At 35.9% G+C, this 21929-nt stretch overlaps 1 protein-coding gene across 1 annotated transcript in view; it reads right to left on the bottom strand.

Annotated features, from left to right (window-relative positions):
- Positions 1 to 21899, bottom strand: part of GDAP2 (ganglioside induced differentiation associated protein 2) — a 72538-nt gene extending 50639 nt beyond the window's left edge. Inside the window, exons 1-5 of the mRNA XM_081305555.1 lie at positions 21761 to 21899; positions 11327 to 11569; positions 9997 to 10136; positions 1542 to 1695; positions 1054 to 1142 (exon numbers count right to left, since the gene is read on the bottom strand). Coding sequence (XP_081161681.1) covers positions 1054 to 1142; positions 1542 to 1695; positions 9997 to 10136; positions 11327 to 11502 — 559 coding nt within the window. The 5' untranslated portion in view covers positions 11503 to 11569; positions 21761 to 21899. The remainder of the gene's footprint in view (positions 1 to 1053; positions 1143 to 1541; positions 1696 to 9996; positions 10137 to 11326; positions 11570 to 21760) is intronic.
- Positions 21900 to 21929: the final 30 nt, after the last annotated feature.

Below are 21929 nucleotides of genomic sequence, written 5' to 3'. Positions count from 1 at the left end.
CATCCACTCTTCCTTGTCTGTGGATTTCATTTTTAGAATGTGTGACACAAGAAACTGGAAAGAAGAAACTGGTGGTGAGCTCCTGGCATCTGCTACAACACTAAAAGGCAGAGCCTGCCATTAAAGAGCTAATATACACCATTCAATAGTAGTGGAGAAGAATTTGGTTTTACCAGCTGTGACCCTTGGAGCTGACACTGGTGGCATCCTCTGCCTTGATTAGCTGCTAACACTAAACCAGACTTTCTCAGCTGCCCAGGCCTGTATGCAGCATAAGCAGACCCTAACCACTACCAGAAACAGAGAATTTAGTTTCATCTCAAGCTCTGGTATTACCATTGAGCTATACCCGAGGCCAACACAATATTTTTATAGCATATGTATTACATTTTGGCTCATATTGATTGGACCCATTCTTTCTTTCTTTCTTTTTTTGGAGGTGGTGGTGGGGCTTACAGGGAATTGAACTCAGGGTCACACAACCACTGATCCACATTCCCAGCCCTATTTTGTATTTTATTTACAGACAGGGTCTCAATGAGTTGCTCAGAGCCTCGCTTTTGCTGAACCTGGCTTTGAAATCATAATCCTCCTGTCTCAGCCTCCCAAGCTGCTGGGATTACAGGTATGCGCCACTATGCCTGGTGGGATCCATTCTCTTTTAAATCTAAATGCAGGGTTTTATATTTCAAAGCACAATCAAAAGCTACTGTTTAAATTGCAAAGTGATATACAAATATGAAGTATTTTGAATTCATTGTTGCAGCCTGCCTGTTAAGATTATTCTGAATCTGATTCAAACCCAAAGCATCAGTCATATTTCCTAATTTGGTGTCACTTTTGAATTTAATAAGTGAGTTTTCTGGGCTTTTATTCAAATGGATAAAAATGTTACTGAGAAAATAAATTGAGAACTCCATAACCTGTCAATAAAAACTTCCTTCTAGGGTGCCACGATCATTTAATCAACTAAACTTCTTTGGCTGTAACTAGTTAAACAGTGATAAAAATATTTTAAGACTTGATTTATGTAGAGTATCCAATATTACTCACGAAGTGCTATGTGTGTTGCATCCTCTAAAGGATAACCTCGTTTTGCAGAATTGATGACACAGAATCCAACAGAAGACATTGACTGCTCTCTGCAATCAAACAGAAAACACAAAAGTTGCATTACAAGCATTTATAATACGTTACAATTCATAACTAATTTCAAAATGCAAATCAATTTCTTCTTTCCTACCTTCTCACAAATTTACTGTAATAATTAACCCAATTGTACTATTCAATAATATATAATTTAATCACTCTCTTTGGGGGCTACACAATTCAAGTACAGACTGAATAAAATGGGAATAGGTTAAATTCCCAAGTCACTCAAATTTGCCCCATTTATCCTGCTGTTTCAAAAGATCTATCTTCAAGTCCTCCTAAATTATCAAAGTCCTTCAAAGTTTGATTTCGATAATTAGGTTCATTTTCAAATCCACGGCTTTTAAAACTGCATGGCATGCTATGTCCAGGAAATGAGTAGACTATACTTTGCCAGCTGAAGTACATTTCTGTAGCAGCTGTACAGGGAACTCTCAGCTGCTGTGCGATAGCGGCTCTTGTACTTAGGTCCCACTGTGTGAATGATGAACCGGGCAGCTAGATTAAATCCTTTTGTCAATTTTGCTTCGCCTGTTCGGCAACCTGGGAACAATGGAAATATACTTAAGTCAGGAGGTATTAGGGAAAACAATAAACCAAAGCATAAAACAGAGAAAGTAACAAGAACTTTGAGAAGTTTCAGTCAAAAATGTAGATCAAAAATAAGCATTTACCTCTGTTCCTTCTGACAGTGAAGTAATACAATAAGTATAAACACCAAGGAAATGGAGAGAACATGAAGCAGAGAAGCATCATCAAAATTTTAAGCAATAATAACAAAAACAGCATGGTATTGGCACCAAAATAGGCTGGTAGACCAATGGTACAGAATAGAGGACAGAGAGACTAACCCAAAAAATTACAATTATCTTATATTAGACAAAGGTGCCAAAAACATGCATTGGAGAAAAGATAGCCTATTCAACAAATGGTGCTGGGAAAACTGAGAATCCATATGCAATAAAATCTCACCATGCACAAAACTCAACTCAAAATGGATCAAGGACTTAGAAATACAACCAGAGACCCTGCATCTAATAGAAGAAAAAGTAGGCCCTAATCTCCATCATGTGGGATTAGGCCCCAACTTCCTTAATAAGACTCCTTTGGTGCAAGAATTAAAATCAAGAATCAATAAATGGGATGGACTCAAATTAAAAAGTTTCTTCTCAGCAAAAGAGACATTCTGTGAGGTGAATAGAGGGCCTACATCTTGGGAGCAAATCTTTATCTCTCACACATCAGGTAGAGCACTAATCTCTAGGCTATATAAAGAACTCAAAAGGGTAAACACCGAAAAACCAAATAACCCAACCAATAAATGGGCCAAGGACCTGAAGAGACACTTCTCAGAAGGGGATATACAATCAATCAACAAATATATGAAAAAAAATGTTCATCATCGCTAGCAATTGGAGAAATAAAAATCAAAACTACTCTAAGATACCATCTCACTCCAATTAGAATGGCAGCTATTATGAAGACCAACAACAATAAGTGTTGGCGAGGATGTGGGGGAAAAGGTACACTCATACACTGCTGGTGGGAATGCAAATTGATGCAGCCAATATGGAAAGCAGTATGGAGATTCCTTGGAGATCTGGAAATGAAACCACCATTTGACCCAGCTATCCCTCTCCTTGGTCTATACTCAAAGGACTTAAAAACAGCATACTACAGGGACACACTCACATCAATGTTTATAGCAGCACAATTCACAATATCTAAACTGTGGAACCAACTTAGATGTCCTTCAATAGATGAATGGATTAAAAAAATGTGGCATACATACATAATGGAATATTATTTAGCAATAAAAGAGAATAAAATCATGGCATTTGCAGGTAAATGGATGGAGTTAGAGAAGACAATACTAAGTGAAATTAGCCAATCCCAAAAACCAAATGTTTTCTCTGATATAAGGAGGCTGATTCATAGTGGGATAGGGACAGGGAGCAAGGGAGGAACAAATGAACTCTAGATAGGGCAGAGGCATGGGAGGGAAAGGGAGGGGGCATGGGTTTAGAAATGATGGTGGAATGTGATGGACATTATTATCCAAAGTACATGTATAAAGACACAAATTGGTGTGAATATACTTTGTATACAACCAGAGATATGAAAATTTGTGCTCTAATAATAAGAATTGTAATGCATTCCACTGTCTAAAATATAAATAAAAAAAATTTTTAAAGGGCAGAGTCAATAGACTAGGAAGGACTGACTGACTTACATAGAGAAACCTAATAATGGGGTAACCAACATGAAGCAAAGCAGATCTATACAGAAAAGCAGTATTGGATTCTACATAGATTGCTGTGATTTAAATCTTGAGTCCATGATGTTTCTATTGTTAACAGTGAGCAGGTGCTTGACTCATCATTTCTTATTTAAGGGAGATATTAGTAGTATTTCACAGGATTGAGTTAATATATTTCAAGTGCATGCATGCAGTAGCTATTACTAGTCTTGTTATTACCAGAGAACAGTAGAAAGGTTCAGAAGGAGGAGACCCTACATACTTCTATAGACTATGCATTGAAGTGGGACCAAAAAGACATTAGGGTTGGAGGTTTGCATAAAATCAGTAAAATCTCCAAAAACCCTCTCCTCCAACAGAACAGCAAGGCAATGATTTCGTTACCAACATGGCAGCAGGGAGAGAGTTTATTCTCTGGAGATGCTAAACTAGAGAGTTTCCGGGTTCCAGAACCTCAAGCACAGTTAAAAAGAGGAAATGTAAAGTGTAATACTTATTAGTAAAATGTCAAGGCCTCTGCCCCTGTTTTCTAAAAGTTAACACTCAGGCTTGTAATCCCTTGAGCATTCTTTTCTGGGAAATTATGAGGCCTAACCTAAAGGACTCAGAGATTGTGATAATTGAAGAATGTACCCCAATAAAACCATATGGCTTCTGCTCTATCATTTGCTTCAAGATTCCTTAAAAATAATCATTGTCCACTGTGATACTCAATGCTACTATACCCTCAAAACTCATATGTTGAAACCCTATCCCCTAATGTGACAGTATGAAGTCTTTGGGAGGTAATTAGATGTGATCATGAGGGTCGAACCCTCATAAATAAAATTTGTATCCTTAAAAGTATTCAGAGATCTTGCTTCCTCTTTTCATCACATGAAGATGCAAAGAGAAGTCCGCAATCTCAATACAGAAGAGCTCTCCACCAGAGCCTGAATTGCCGGCACCCTGAACTCAGATCTTCAGCCTCTAGAAATGGTGAAAAATAAATATCTGCCGTTTATGAGTCATCCATCTGTGATACTTTGTTAAACCAGCTTGAACACATTAAGACGTTCTTGCACAAAAACTTCCCATTAGCCTTTTAGTTAGCCTTTAGCCTTTGATAGGTCAACAAAGAAGTGAGGACAACCTCTAAGTAAAACAGAAGGGGTACAAAACAAAGTAATGCCCAAGAAATTCATAAAGCAGGAAAGGAAACTTAAAATAACAACCCCTAAATCTTGATTCCATGAATACTACTTTCAGAGAGGTAAAGGAAGATACAGTATGTCTAAATCAAAAACAGAATCCTATAAAAAAAGAATATCAGAAAATATGAGATAGGATTGATTTAACTTTTATAGCAAGTGAAAACTGTGATAACAGAAAAAGCTAAAAGTGAAGTTCAGGGAATTATTCAGGAATTAACAAAAAGAAAATATGGAATAACGGATATAATAAAACTAGAAGATAAAATAAGAAATAACATCTAACAGGATTTCTTCAGTGAACAGAGCACAGAAGAAATTAATAAAGAAATAAAGCAGATATTTCTCAGAACCAAAAGACATGACATTTTAAACTTAAAGAACCCACTGAATACCCAAACCAAATGAAGGCACATCACTGTAAAATTTCAGCATGTCAAAAATAAAGATGAGATCACAGAGCTTTCAGAAAGAAACTGATAACATACAAAGAATCAGAAATATCATATAAGATTTCTGAACAGAAATAGCCAAAATAGAAAACAAGAGAGTAAATGTCTTCAAAATTCAGGAAAATAATTTCCGAATTAGAATTCTATTTCCAGCCAAATTACCAATTAAGTCTGAAGGTAGATCTCAGCAATTCTGCCCTATTGCAATCTTCTCAGAAATCTGGCAGACTTACTAACAAAAATGAAGGAGTGCATTAAAGTAGGAAAGGGCAAGAGATCTAGGAAATGAAGGATTCAATCCATTGAACAGAAGAAAGGATTTCCTAGGATGAGGGTAAAAACAGTTCCAGGACAGTAAGCATGGAGCAGGGATAGAGAGCAGTTTAAAGAGGAGAGGGGAGAATGGAGGGTTCAAAAAAGGACCCTGTCAAGACAAAAATGAACTGAAAGAAAAATTCAAGTGTTTGACTTTATTGAGAGGAGGTTTCTGCTTGTATTGAATATTTGGGGTTCAGTCGGTGGCTCAATAATAATAAATAATAAGTAACTAAAATAATAAACAACAATTATTTACATAAAAATCAATCCATTAATAACCTAAAGGAAAAAGAAGTTGTATAAAAAGAATACTAATCTGTTTTCTAATCAGTTCTGAACAACTGTGTACATTAAAATTTGGTAAGATGGTGGTAATGGGGAAGAGAATCTGTATTATATGTATACATAAAAGGGGGCACGAAAAGGGACAGTTTAATCGTTTACTTCCACAATGAGAAACCCACTGATAATGAAATAAATCAACACTGTGGTTTTAACAGACAATTAGAAGGTAAATAACATAAGGCATTTAAAGGGTTGGAAGTATTTATCCCTGGGGAATAGGAATTGAGATAGGCAAGGGTAGAGCAAATGAGTGGCTTTTGTTCACACAGAACACAAACTTCACTGACTTTTAAAACTAAATATGTTGATCAATGAAAAGCTATTGGCATAAAATGATACTCAAAATTTAAGATAAAGCCAGAAAAAACTCATTTGTCATCATTTGAAGTGGTTATTGAACCAATACTTTATTTTTCAAATTGATAATTAAAAGAACCAAGCATTTATCCTCTTTAACACAAATTGTAAGTCAAGAGTAATCAAATAATACTGGTTAGTGAGGAAAAGCTCTACTTTATAGAATACCAGGTAGAAACATGGATGAAATGATTGAAAACAAAACTTCATGGGCTTAATAAGAAGTATTGATTCAGACAAAAATTATCAATTTGGTACTAAAACCAACAGGTGATTATATGATGGGGAAATGAATAATCGTAGAGTCTAAAGGCCACATCTGCCCTGCCCTTGCCTATCTCAATTCCTATTTTCCAGGGATAAATACTTTCAACCTTTTAAGTGCCTTATGATATTTATCTATGTTTCCAGGTGCATGTAGAAACTACAGTGTTGATTTTATTTCATTACCAGTTGACTTCTTATTGTGGAAGTGAAAGATTAAACTGTCCTTTGTCCACTAGTTTTCAGTAACCCAGGTAAAAGGTAAGTGGACAAATGTAAGGATCAAACTGCTATCACCCCAATCCAGATAGCAATTTTAGTATTAGTGAAGGATCATTAACAGGTCAATCAGGATTTACATGTCTTCTAATATCATCCAACATTAAGTACACAACACAACATCAATGCTTGACTCCATTAGATATGAATTTCAATTTATAGAATATACAATCTAAGTGATACCTCAAGTAAATCTGACAAATCTAAAAGGCAGGATATTTTGGAAAACAATTGGCCCAGTTCACTCAACAAGTCAGTGACATAAAAAGGGGACTGTTGAATTAAACACACACATACAAATTAATGGGCATAACAAAAAGATGCAATATGTGGTGCTGTACTGAATACTAGTTTGGCTCTGGATTAAAAACAGCTGCAGAGGACATTTTTTGATCATTTAGAAATTTCTGAAATTAAAAGGTGAAATTCATTTGCTGAAGAAGATGAATTGTACATAATTCTTATTCTGAGAATAGTATACATAAAATCATTTTACTTTGGTTACTAAATACATGGTATGTATACACCTACACCTACATGTAGAAAAACCTAGAAGGATCTGCACTAAAGTGTTAGTGAGGTTATCTCTGTTGGTGTAAATGTGGAGATTTTAGTTATTTTTAGCTTGTATGCATACAATTTACATAATACTATTTGCATAACTAGAAAATTATAATTAAAATAAGTAATAGGAATGTATTATTTTGTTTAAAAAATAGCAAGCAAGCATGGAAACACTGGAACACTCAGTTTGGTGAGTCAGTCCTGGAAATCTCAGATCAGAGTTCAGAAAGAGATGTTTTAAGAGTCATGAATATTCTGGCTTGGAATCACACTTTTCCTTCTTAAATAATTGTTAGCAGAAACTCTGGACCCTGAATTATGGTAAGTCCTGCTACACTGCTTCCCCAGCTTTCACTTTTTCTTTCTAGTCCCATTTTTTTCTAATCCTAAAGCTTGAATTTTAAACATCACTATAAACATTTAAAACACAGTCCTGAAAGTATTCTTAATTCTTGTAAAATAAATATAAATCCACTAAATAACTTTACCTGGGGCCATAACTCTGCCCAGCATGCTGTCCTTGTCTATGTAGTGCTGAGGAACAGTGGTACAATGACAAGTTGAGTATCTGAGTATTAAAGATTAGCTGTGACTTTTCAATTTCACTTGTTTCTCTCCAAATTCTAGCTCATATATGAAGCAATATGTTATAGTTAGGATCTAGAATGTCCTACTGAGGTAAAAGGTAAGTGCACATTTGTAAGCATCAAAATGCACAAATGTAAGGATCAAAATGTAAGGACCAAGGTTCATGTGTTGAAAGCTTGGTCCCCAGTGTAGTAATTAATGTTCAGTGATGGGGCTTTTGGGAAGTGACTGGATCATGAGGATCTGATTTCATAAATGGGTTAATCTACTGATGTTTTCTCTCATCTACAAATTTTGGTTGAGTTATATTCTATAATCATTTGTTTGCACTGATTTATTAAACAAGTCAATTGAGACCTAACAGCCAACAGGAACAATGATACTTGTTGAACATTTAGGATGTACACGCCTAGCCTTTAACATCCATTATTTCATTTAGTCTTCATGATGTTAATTTTTACACTCCCAAATATTAATTAAGCTCTTGCTGTATGAGGCAGAAACTACTATTATTATCCCTATTTTAGAAATGAGAAAATTCAGACTTAGCAGTGAAGTAATTGGTCTTAAGTCATGCAATAAAGGGCAGAGTTATCATATGAATGCCAGCTTAAAGACTCCCAAACGCACTCATTTGAATATTGAGGCTTTATTTGTATACCTGAACAATAAATTAAATATTGTAACTATATTAACTTTTCTCATTTTCTTTATTATCTGTAAGTCTAGTTCTAAGTGTATGTGTACACACACATATTGCTAGGAATTATTCCAGATCAGCTTCTGTTACTTTTAGCCAAGAACATATTATCTTTAATATCCTTTCTAATTTCTACATGTTCTTTATGACATTGTGTTTCATCATTTAATTAAGATATTTTTTCATCCTCTGCAGTCACAGTTAAAATTCAGTTTCTTAATCAGATAATACAATTACTTTTTTTAAAAATTACTTTTTTCATGGAACCAACATTATAAGAAATCCTGTTCAAATTCTAATATTGTTACTGTATCAAAAAACAGTTGTCACTGTTAAAGGATAGACATCAAGGAAAGCAAGATTTTATATAGGTAGGATTTGCTGTTTACATTTTAATAATTATTGCTGTATTTCAAAAACACTTTTTATAAAATGGGTAGACAGAATTTCATAGTATTCAAGTTGGACTCAAGTAATATTTTTTAAAGAAGGGCTTTTAGGCTGGCAATTAAAAAAATTAATGCAGTTCAGGTGTCATGGAGCATGCCTATAATCCCAGCTGCTCAGGAAGCCGAGGCAGGAGGATTGTGAGTTCAAAGGCAGCTTCAGCAATGGTGAGGCACTAAGCAACTCCTTGAGACCCTGTCTCTAAATAAAATACAAAATAGGGCTGAGGATGTGGTCTAGTGGTTGAGTGCTCCTGAGTTCAATCCCTGGTATTCCCTTGCCCGCCCCAAAAGAAATTAATGCAAACAAGGTCAAATGAGTTTCTGAAAAAATACAGCTACTCCTATTCCTGTTTCCAAAGAAATATTTACAGAAGCATGTTCCAGTAAAAACAAAAGCATCAAATACAAATTAATTGAGAATATATGTGCTCTTGCCATAGACTTTGATTTTATCACTAAGTAAATTTTCATTTTGGAAATGTAATGCTCTATGCTCTATATCTAAAATGTATGTAAGAAATTTTCAGCTGGGCATTGTGGCATACATCTGTAATCCCAGTGACTCAGGAGACTGAAGCAGGAGGATCATAAGTTCAAAGCTAGCTTCAGCAACTTAGCGAGGCCCTAAGAAACTTAGTGAGACTGTCTCACAATAAAATATAACAAAGAGCTGGGATGTGACTCAGTGGTTAAGTACCCCTGGTTTCAATCCCTGGTATAAAAGAAAAAAAGAATTTCTTTATTGATATCAAATAATGATAAAAAAATTTTCAGTTCAGGATAGTTGTTTTATAAGAACCATCAATGCAAGAAAATATATAACCAGGAAACTGCTACCAAAGATCTAATTAGCTATAGTGATTATCATTTAAAAATTCACTGACAAGACAGAGAAATTTGACTGGTAGTAAAATCTCTGGGTCCTGCTTAATGTATTTTGAGACTTTCAAAAGCTTTTTATTTAGTTCTATAAAATTTTCTCATTTAAACACAAAACACGCTTCAAGATAGAGGGAAATAAAAATAAATGTTTCCTTATAAGCAATACTATGCCTTAGACAATTCACTCATCACTCACCTTTAAGTTTCTGTAGGTCCTCCTTCAAATCAGGCCCTGCAAGCATGAAGATACTTTCTGACACAGGATTCTTATCTGTAAGACTTTCATTGCTGGTATTCACAATGGCTGTACAGTTCAGTAATGCTACATCTCCTTTCCTGAGGAAATAAAAAAGCAAAAGGGGGAAGAAGAGGGAGCTTAAGAGATCTAGTTTCTTATTATCTTGAAACATTCTATCTTTGCTCACTTTTCAAAAATGTTTTTGCTAGCCCACAAACTGAACAAAATTAAAAAAGAAATGGATGGCTCAAAAAATTAACTGGAATTTAACCAAAATTAATAAAAAATGTATAGCCATACAATGCAATATTATTCAGCCACAAAAAAGAAATGAGGTACTAATTTGTACTACATTGAAAACAGTATGCTAAGTCACAAAAAAGCCCACATCTTATTATATTGATTCCACCTTTATCAAATGTCCAAAATAAGTAGAGAATAAATCAGTGGTTGCTTAAAATTCAGATATTGAAAGAGTGCTTTGGGCTAATAAAAAACTATCTAAATGAAGGTGGTACAACTCCATAAATATACTAAAAATCACTAGATTATGTAATTTAAATTGGTGAATTATATGGCATTGAATTGTGTTTCAATAAAGGTTTTTTAAAGCAATTAACTAATACTAATATATGTGCCGACCTACCTAAACTTAAAAATAATTATGCTGAATGAAAGAAGTCAGTTCAAAAAACACATGGTTACATTTATACAAAACTCTAGAACATGCAAACTAAAATATGATAGGAAGATCACTAACTATGCAAGGGTGTACAGACAGGGATGGGCATGATTACAAAGGAACAAAAAAACAACTTCTTAAGTTGATGGGTATATCTGCTATCTTAATTGTGGTGATATTTTCACAGATGCACATGTCAAAACTTATTAAACTGTAAACTTTATTTATGTGTTTATTTATCTTTGGGTACTAGGGATTGAAATGAGGGGGCACCTAACCACTGAGCCACACCCCCAGCCCTGTTCTGTATTTTATTTAGAGATAGGGTCTCACTGAATTGCTTAGTGCTTCATATTGCTGAGGCTGGCTTTGAACTCATGATCCTCCTGCCTCAGCCTCCCAAGCCACTGGGATTATAGATGTGTACCACCATGCCTGACTGTAAACTTTAAATATGTGCAGTTTATTATACATCAATTTTATCAATAAAGCTGTATATGTATATGTAAGGCAATACTTTAATTCTAGAGCTTACTTAAAAGGAGTTTAGAAGAAATTATGAGAAAGTATTAATCACAGTATAATATGATATAATCAAAGAATTACCAAAGAACCACTTTTCCATTGATATTCTTATTATAAAGAAAAGGTGACCTAATACTATCTTCCTGAAATGTTTCAGCTGTAATATCAGAAGAATTTAATTCATCTTCATATGAGTCACCCCAACTTAGTAGTGTATCCACATCCACAAACTGGGAAGGTGCTCCCAAAGGATCCATGGAATGGGAACTTCGGCTTGTCTTTTCCCAGATTCCTCAGCGATTCAATATTCCCTGGAGACTTCAGCTTAAGAGAAAAGAAAGAATCATTTTAATAGAGAAGATATTACTTTAATTCTACTAAGTCTGAACACAAAACTCTACTATGAACTGCTGTAATAATACATGATGTAATTATAGTCACTTAATGGTCAACAAAGAATTGCTACCGTTTTTCTAAAAACAGGAATGAAAGAATTATAGCCATTAAAAATAATTATATGGCCTACAAGTTCTACTTTCCAGAAACAGAACTATTCATTCTACATTCACTGAGTGCTTATTATTTTTTAAAAAGTGCTAGATGCTACAAGAAATACCAAGATAAATAATATGTATACTTTTAAAGAGGTTAGCCTGACAATAATGTGGAAGACATATTTAAAATGACATGCTGGGAGGTTTCTATAATGAAGTAGTAAGATAACAAAGGTTTCAACTAGGCAGCAAAGAAGATAGAGGAGGCATGGATTTAAAAGGCAATATGCAAAGGAAGAATGAGCAGTATTTGACAATTTATAGGATATGATGTATAACACAGTGATGTGGGAGAGGGTTGGCTGTATAGACATACAGTATTAAAGGTGGGGGTTACAAAAGTATCAAGTACTGGAGAGAGGTCATGGGAGATTCTGCCAGAGAAAGATATTTAACTTGTTATTAAGTCTGACAGCTGTTTCAGTAAAATGGTTGATTGATTCATGCAATAATCTTTGTATACATCTGTTATGTGTTAGGTACTATTTCAGACACTGGGGATACACTGGTGAATAAGAGAAAAGTCCCTGCCCTTAGGGAGCTTGTTTCAGTGGAAAAGAGATGAGAGATGATAAAGAAACAAGTAGGTCTATTGTACCTTATATTCTATTTGTATTTCATTAAATATTTATTAAAAGAAAGAAAAAAGAAAAAAAAAACAGGTATCTAACAGAATGACTGGATGTAATAAGCTTTGTGAAAGAAAAGATGATATCTGAACAGAGAATTAATATGAGAGAATAAGCCATATGAAGCTCTGCAGAGTGTCTCAGGTACAGAAAATAGCAAGTACAAAAGCTGACAGGGCAGGTAGGAGTGCGCTGTATTCCAGGAAGAGCCAGGAGGTCAGTTTGGCTAGTGTAGAAAAGTGAGTTAATGAGAGGTAAGTGAAGAGGTTGGTGGGAGAGGAAAAGATCAGATGATAGTCTGTAAACTGTGGTAAGAATTTTAAGACATCCTAAATATGAGAGGAAGCCTTTGGTGGATAATCAAGATAATTACTAAGAATAAATAATATTTGAAAAGATTACTCTAGTTACAATGAAATAAGAGGGGAAAAGTAGAAAGTAGAAATAGAGGCCAAGTAGAAAACAACTGCAGTAATCTAGGTGAAGTGGCAGACATGAATAATGCTAGACTTGGAATGTCATTTGAAGGTAGAGCCAACAAGACTTGCTAAATGAAGGTAGAAGTGAGGGAGAGGAGAGCAGAATCAAAGATAACTCCTAGATATCTGTTGCATCAACTGTGTGGATGATAATACTGTTTTCAGAGAAGACAAGAAAAAGTTGCCGAGTAGAGTGCTAACCAAGTGACTCCCCACTAACCCCCACCTTTTTTCTTTTCCCCTTTTTGATGATACTGGGGATTGAATCTGAAGAGTTCTACCACTAAGCCACATCCCTAGCCTTTTTTGTTTTTCTATAAAATATATATATTTTAGAGAGAAGAGGGGGGGAGAGAGAGAGAGAGAGAATTTTAATATTTATTTTTTAGTTTTCGGCAGACACAACATCTTTGTTTGTATGTGGTGCTGAGGATCGAACCCGGGCCTCACGTATGCCAGGCGAGAGCGCTACCGCTTGAGCCACATCCCTAGCCCACCTTTTTTTGGTTTTTTAAGATGGGATTTTGCTAAGATGCCAAGGCTTGTCTCAAAATTGGGATACTCCTGCCTCAGCCTCTGGAGTTGTTGAGATTACATACATTCACTGCTGTGCCTGGCACTTTAAGTGTTTTTGGACTTGTTAAGTTTGAGATTCTCATTATGTGGTCAAGTGTTTATGTCAAACATCCAATTAACTGTATAAGGCTAGAGGTCAGAGAAGAGGTTGAGCTAAAGGTATAAATCTGGAAGCCTAAGCATATGCAATGGTATATAAAGCTGAAGGAACAAAATGAGATTGACTACAGAGTAAATTCAAATAGGGAAAAAGAGCTCTTAAGACTAATTCCATTCAATTACACCATAGATTATGCTATGGTAAATTTGAGACTATTTTTGTTTGATACTAAATACATATTTGAAATTATTTTGATATAAAGAAACTTATTTTATCTAGCAAAATTTAGAAATTAAAAGGAAAACAAGTCAGAAAGTGAGACAGAGAAAAAAAAGAGAAAGAAAGGAAAACCAGAAAAAGTTTGGTAGCCCAAGGCTAAGTGAAGCAAGCATTCCAAGGAGGAGTACTGGAGGAAGATCAGCTAGAGTTAAATACTACTAAAAGGTTGAGCAATAGGACCAAGAACTGATTAGTGGGTCTAGCAAGTTGGAGGTTGCTGGTAACATGAACATACACTAGAGCACACAGATACTGAGGGGGAGAAAAGTGGATGTGTCTGTGATGTGTCTTTTACCCTTCAAAGTAAAGACTTTTTATAAGGCACAACATTTTAAAAAAGTTTTTCAGTATGATCCCAATGTTTGTTGTCTGAATCTGGGAAAACAAATGTGCCCTTTCCAAGTTAATTCGGTGGTGTTTGTTGCTGAGACATGGGATACAAACTGGAAAGTTAGTGCAATATGCTAATTCCATATCAACATTATGGTATAGGAAGTGTGATCATTTATGTAGTTGCAATTTTTTGTAGATTATACTATAGTAAATCTGAGACTATTTTTTGTTTGATACTAAATACATCTTTCAAATTATTTTGATATAAAGAAACTTATTTTATCTAGAAGTTGGTGTTCAGTCCATCTACTCAGCCAGAGGCAACCAAATTTTGCTGATCTAGCTACAAGTATTCAAACTTTATATGCACAAACTGAACTGAACTAAAACTGGACAAAAGGAGACTACACTCACTTATCATAGTTGAACTGCTCCAATCTCAAGGGAATGAGTCCTTGCTGAAATTCAAAATTTCAAAAAATATGCAAACTTTTGATGACCAGGACATGTGCTGAAAGTTTGTAACCATAATATTAAAAAATCCCATTAAACACAGTTTTCAGTTTACAAACTTGAATATCAACCTTCAGGATGGAATTGCTTCTTTAAAATAACCTTTCTTTCCAAGTAGAACCTGTTTATAGAATATTTGAAAAGTACTAAAATATTAGAGATGGAAGAAATCTCTCAAATTTTGATGTAGTTTCTGTTTCTGTGATAGGTAAAATAACATTGTATGCACAATCTAAATCCAGCTTCTGTAGTATTTTAAGTTGAGTATCTCCACATTCAATTACATAGTGAAGCAGAGGTAGGAAAATATAACGTAAAAGCTCAGGTTCTGATATCAGATGGCCTGAGTTTGCATCCAGGACTTTAATATTTGTGTTATTCTTGATTGTACCCAGAATTTATTCTTAAAATAAGGTTAATTAACTCCTTGGGTTGTGATGATTAAATGAGATAATCTGTGTCAAAATCATACAGCAGAGCAACAGGCACAAAGCAAAGCACACCAAAAGTTACTGGTTATAACTTTCTCAGAGCCAATGTAAGTTTCCTGCACCAGAGTTAAGATGAAGTTACATCTCTAAAAGCACATGCTTTTGACAAAGACTCTACGAGGCACCAAACAAAACAAACACAAATTGCTGAATTTAGACATATTTTTCCATATTTCAATGTCATGACTTTCCATTGTAATGACTTGTTAATTCCTAGATAAATCCAACATCTGTTTTCCCTGATTCTGTTCCTGTGCCACGAAGGGGGAAAAAAAATCATGTAATCAGCAGTACTGACTGCTGCCAAAGCAAATGTTTTCCTACATAAGCCAGATCATCCATCAACACTATTCAGCAATTGTCTTAATCATTCCTGGTCCTACTCCCTGTAATTCCACACAGCATCAGTGGTAGACAGTCTCTAGGATGTCCTTCAATGAACCTGGCTCCTGGTATTCATGCCCCTGTGCTCCTGCCTTCCACAACAGGGCTAGTCTACATAAACACAAGGACACTGCAGAAACAACAGTGTGTGACTTCCAAGTATGAGTTACAGAAGATTTTGCAGCTTCTACCTTGTTCTCTTAAACTGTTAGCTCTGAAAAAGCTAGGCCCCATGACATCAGGACGTCAATGCAGCACATGGGAGTGTCAACCTGGGAAGAAATTGAGAGTTCCTGCCAATAACCAGCATCAACTGAGAAACATATAAATGAACCATGGTGGAAGTAGATCCTCCAGACTCAGCTGGACTTAAAATGACTTTAACTCCTGCTGTCATTTTCACTAGACCTTAAGGAAAACACTGAATCAAAACCATGCAACTATGCATTTCTGAATTCCTGACATAGAGTTACACAGTGAAGCAGAGGATAATAAATGCTTATTTACTTACTATGTCCCACACTATGTCCCAGCATTCACTATTCAGGCACTGTTAGGTGCTGGGTTTTTGTCAGTAGAAAAGACAGAGGCACAAAAAAAGAAAAAAAATCAAAAAAACATATAATCACAGAAATAAATACACAATTAAAGTATGTGAAAATGTGCTATAGTAAGAACAATTACACATTTTGTCGTTTTCTTCTATTTATTCAAGCTATTGCAGTTTTGCTTCTGCTCCCCCCAAATGATAAATTGCTCTTTCAACAATAACTTCCCAGAAGTCAGCTAATTTAGATTGGAGAAGCAGAGAATGTGTGTTCCTGAAAGTGACAATATCAAAAATAGGAGGGTTTTACACACAGATGTCAAAGTAAACCTAGAAGCCTTAAGGTGGAAAATAGACACTAAAGAAGCACAAAAAGACCACTGTGACAGGTACAGTAAGTCATAGAGTATTAGACATGTTACAAATATGTTCTTTAATCCTTGCAGAAAATCTATGAAGTAGGAATTTCACAGTGAGGGCAGTAAGACCTAGAGGTTCAAGAAACATAAACAGAAAACATAACTAGTAAACATAAACATAACAAGACCTTGAGATCCAAATATTTTTGAGAACATGAGGACTGAAGAGAAGGACAGATTAATATTAAAATCCATGTTATTCTCAATGCTCTTTGTTTTTTCTGATGTTCATAGTTCAAGTTACCTGCCAATCTTACTGGAGTGAGATGGTACCTTAGGGTGGTTTTGATTTGCATTTCTCTGACTGCTAGAGATGGTGAGCATTTTTTCATGTACTTGTTGATTGATTGTATGTCCTCCACTGAGAAGTGTCTGTTCAGGTCCTTGGCCCATTTGTTGACTGGGTTATTTGTTATCTTATTGTTTAATTTTTTGAGTTCTTTGTATACTCTGGATATTAGGGCTCTATCTGAAGTGTGAGGAGTAAAAATTTGTTCCCATGATGTAGGCTCCCTATTTACCTCTCTTATTGTTTCTCTTGCTGAGAAAAAACTTTTTAGTTTAAGTAACTTTAGTGTATATTCTGCATGTTTAAGCCAGTCTGATGGCCTTAAGCATTTACTCCATTAACTTGATTAGTTCTTCTTTAAAAGAATGTAATAACATCAATTCTCCCTTCATAACATCTCTTTTTATTGTTGTTGTTATTGGTGGTGGTGGTGGTACTGGGGATTGAACCCAGGAACATTCAACTATTGAGCCACATCTCCAGACCTTTTCATATTTTATTTAGAGACAAAGTCTCCCTAAATTGCTGAAGCTGGCTTTGAATTTGCAATCCTCCTGCCTTAGCCTCCTGAGCCACTGGGATTACTGGCATGCACCATCACACCTGGCTTTCCTTCATAACATCTCTCCTTCCTCTCGTCCTCTTATTCTCAAAAACTATTCCATTTCTTTTTCAGAGCAAAGTGCTATTTTTCACCACTTTTAAAAATATATGTATGTATAACTTTTTCTTTCTTTCCTTCCTTCCTTCCTTTCTTTCTTTTTTTCTGGTGTGTGTGTAGTTCTGAGAAAGAAACCAAGGGGTGCTCTACCACTGAGCTACTTCTTCAGCCCTTTTTATTTTTTAAGACAAGGTCTCACAAAGTTGATGAAGCTGGCTTTGAACTTACTATCCTCCTGTCTCAGCCTCCCCAGTCACTGGTATCACAGATGTGTACCACCACCTAGGCTACCCATTAACTTCTTAAGAGTAATTTTTACTACTGTGCTCTTTTCTCCTATTTATTCAACGTATTTTAGTTTTGTTTCCACTCTCCAGAAATGTTAAAATTGCTCTTTCAAGGTCAACAATAACTTCACAAAAGTCAAAGCCAAGAGTTAATCAAATTTTAGTCACATTTACAATTGATCACTTCCCTTCTTGAACTTCTATTATCTTCTTTGATATACACGAATAGTTCTCTTATATCTCCAATCATAGTTTGTTAGTACAATTTGTTGGATTTTCCTCTCAGTTCTTAAAAGTCCTTGTGACCCACAAGACAATGAGTCTTAAATGAGTAATATAATGCTCATAGTTCTCACTATAGGGCAAAATTTAATGGAATTTATGGAAAGGCCATTACATTTATGTCATAGTATTTAACAAAGTTTAAATTCTTTTTTTATGGGTATTGATTTTTTAATTTGTTTTAATTAGTTACACATGACAGTACAATGATCTTGACCTATCATACATTTGAATCAGATGGGATATAATTTCTCATTTTTCTGAGTGTACAGGTTGCAGAATTACATTGATCATGCAGTCACGTATATACCCACAGCAATAACAAAGTTTGAATTCTTTTGAAGCACCATCTCCTAGCAGAAATTGATCTTTCTCATTAAAAAAAAAAAAAAAAGATTTAAACTTCCCATTCCCCTCCCCCCCCACACACACAGTAGCAATGAAGCAAAAAGAGTAGCAAACCCAAAGTAGGCAGCAAAATCTGACTTAGGAACAGTAGTTCCTAAGTAGTTCTTAACATTCTCAAGGCCATAGACCCCGAACCACATGAAACATGAAGACCCTTTTACCCCCAAAATATGTTTTTGAGAACTCATACAATCACAGATCCGCAAATAAATTTGAGAGAGTTCTCAGATTAAAAATTCCAGTGATAGAAAAGAATGCAAACAGTGCTCGGGTGAGGGAGGGAGCAGGGAAAGACCACAATAATCTCCAGCTACAGCCAGAATTTTGGATAACATTAATGGGGAGCAAGATTTTCTGGTGAAAATCAAATGATCAATTCTGTTGTTTGAACAAGTTCATAAACAAACACTAAGCGTTAATAGAACAGGTTTCTGAAGCATATTAATGTCCTCAGACCAAAAAGTCTACATAAGACAAAAATCAGAAGATTCCAGAATGGATCAGATCTATTTCCCTAGCCATACTTTCTTTGTATCTTAGTGGAACAGAAAGAATTTAAATATAAAGAGCATTATGTATACTACCTGTTCTTTATATTTAAAATGATCCAGTGTAAACAGTTCTCATTACACTGCAGCTCTTTCTCCCCTGCCCAAATCCTGTCATCTTTTAGTTTAAGAAGTTCTCTAATTATTGTCTTATATGAATAACTGAGTTGGCTAGAGAAATTAAGAGTTTACAGTTAAAGAATGAGTAGGGAAAAAAAAGATGGGACAGAATCACGCAGAATATCCTGATCACTGTCTCAAAAACCTGATATTTTTCTAGACAAAAAGAAAATGGCATTGAAGAGAAAAATGAGAACTTCTATTTATTTGTCATTCAAAATACTTACATTGATTAGACAAGTGTGGATAAAAGAACAAAGAGAGTTGGTCCATACACCTGACCTTCAATAATTACCAGACTTATTTCAATGGTTTTGCATAAATTACAAGATTACTATTCTTTATGTCTTTGTATTTCAATATTTACAAATTCAGGGTATATTAGGATATTTGTACAGACCACCTCTATCCCAGCACTAAATCTATTGTACTTGAGAATCATTTTATGCAAACAGAAGGAACATTTTTTAAGTTGCTCATATAAAAACTAACTAGTCAAATGTGTCAACAATAAATACAACAAAACATTTCTAAGTCCCATCAGTGGGCCCATTTCAAAACACCATCATTAAAAAAAAATGCCAAAAGCACATGTCCTATTAGTGAATTAGCAGCACCACTTTCCGCTCCTCCTTGTTTGCTGACTGAGGCTTTGGTGCTCTGTTGCCAGGTGAAAATTAGTTTTTCTCTTGGTCAGCTCTGCCCATATCAAACAAATCATGTCATGTTTCAATTGTAAGTATTAATACATTGAGCAATTCAAAATTTGAATATGAAAGTAGGGTTATAACACGGATGTAGTGTAAAGGAATTTTATAAGATCTGTTATTTTAGCACTCACAGCTGTTCTGATATCATTCTTACTAAAACTCTTTCTTCTGTAGTTACCCCTTTCCCTTAATTTTTAATGGTAAGAGAACTTTTTTTCTTTTTTCTTTCTTTCTTTTTGTTTTTGGTACCAGGGACTGAACTCAGTGGCACTTGACCACCTAGCCACACCCCCAGCCCTATTTTGTATTTTATTTAGAGACAGGGTCTTGGTGAGTTGCTTAGCATCTTGCTTTTTGTTGAGGCTGGCTTTTAACTGGAGATCTTCCTGTCTCAGGCTCCAGAGCTGTTCCGAGTATAGGCATGAACCATTGTGCCCAGCACAATGACTCTTATTTTTTTTGAGAGAGAGAATTTTTAATATTTATTTTTCAGTTTCCGGTGGACACAACATCTTTATTTTATTTTTATGTGGTGCTGAGGATCGAACCCAGTGCCCTGCGCATGCCAGGCAAGTGCGCTATGGCTTGAGCCACATCCCCAGCCCAAATCATGACTCTTTTAAATATCAAAATGGACACATATTCAAGATTTTATTTGCTTCAAAAGGCAGCTAGACTGATAGCAGATAAAGTGAATATCAGAATTAGATCCATTAACAAATTAGTAATACTGAAATGAATATGCAAAAGGAGGCAAAATATCCAATGAACCTCTAAGAGACAGGAGAGAACTTGCATGTCTACAGAAAAATAAATTATTTATCATTAATATTATCTGCAATTTACACAGTTGTAAAATAGCTTCCTCAGGGTCAGATAATCCAAGGGGTATCTTTAGGTAGAATTTAAACTAAGTAGTTTGTTACTGAAGCACATATTTTGCCACAATAAGAATGTGTAGCATCTATAGGCGATATTAACAATATACATCCATCTGAGCTCTCCTTACAGACTTCTTAAAATAAGTCTAATGCCACCATTTCCTGCCTTCTCATTCATATAATTCACATAAATCTTGTTTCAAAACACCCATTTCTATGGCGATCCAGTATCCAATGTCATCTCATGTATTCTTACTGCTTTAATTTTCTTAAAAACACGAAGACAATCATATAAAAGTTCAATTTCCAGGTTGATTATAGATATCTTCTTGTTCAATAAGCGATGGCGGGGGCTTACTTTAGTATATTATGTGTTGGATTTCATCTTGCACAGCTATAGATGTCAGAGTTAATTTCTACAACTTCTATGCAGCACATGAATAAAAATGGGCAGAACTGACCAAGAGAAAAACTAATTTTCACCTGGCAACAGAGCACCAAAGCCTCAGTCAGCAAACAAGGAGGAACCAGCCCTGGTCACTTCCCTCTCAAATGGCCAGAGAGCGGAAACACAAAGCCAGACCAATGTCACTTAGGGATTGCGTGGACCTAGACAACTCAACATCCTGGGCTCAGCGTCTATCCACTCTTAACCTGAGCAGCTCTCACGTGGTGGAACGCCCAGCACACAGGGACGACGAGACCGACTAGACTTTGGACCTATAACCCGCAGAGCTCCCGGACGCCCAATTCTGTCTGCATCCCAGGACGCACACCTTCTTGGCTACCGCAGCACGGTCCGGGTCTGTGTACCCTCTTCTAATCACCACAATGACCCTGACAGCGCCTCGGCTGAGAACCTAACCAATAGTCCGGAAAGAAGTACCACGCTCATTCTTGTCAAAGCCAGAGGAGGTAACCCCTCCGCACAGCACTCGCCTCAGGGGCCAGGTCCCGTGAGCCGCCGGCCGCACCCCCGCCCTCCCCACCCCGCCTTCGCTCCCGGCCTCCGTCCCGCCTCTCACAGAACTCCGGCGGTCCCATCCGGGCGGCGGCGGGACGGGTTAAACTCCTAGTAGAAGGCTGCCAAGGGACATCTCCTGACAACCCTCGGCAGGAACGCGGTGGTTAACACCAAAGTCTCCCGAAGCTGGAATGACCAGCTGCAAAGGCTCAGGGCTGCGAAACACCGGC

Source organism: Spermophilus citellus (genome assembly GCF_964194105.1).
Source record: "Spermophilus citellus genome assembly, chromosome: 9".
NCBI lineage: Eukaryota > Metazoa > Chordata > Mammalia > Rodentia > Sciuridae > Spermophilus > Spermophilus citellus.
The sequence above is the reverse complement of the archived record's forward strand: the minus strand, read 5'-3'. Positions and strand labels throughout refer to the sequence as shown.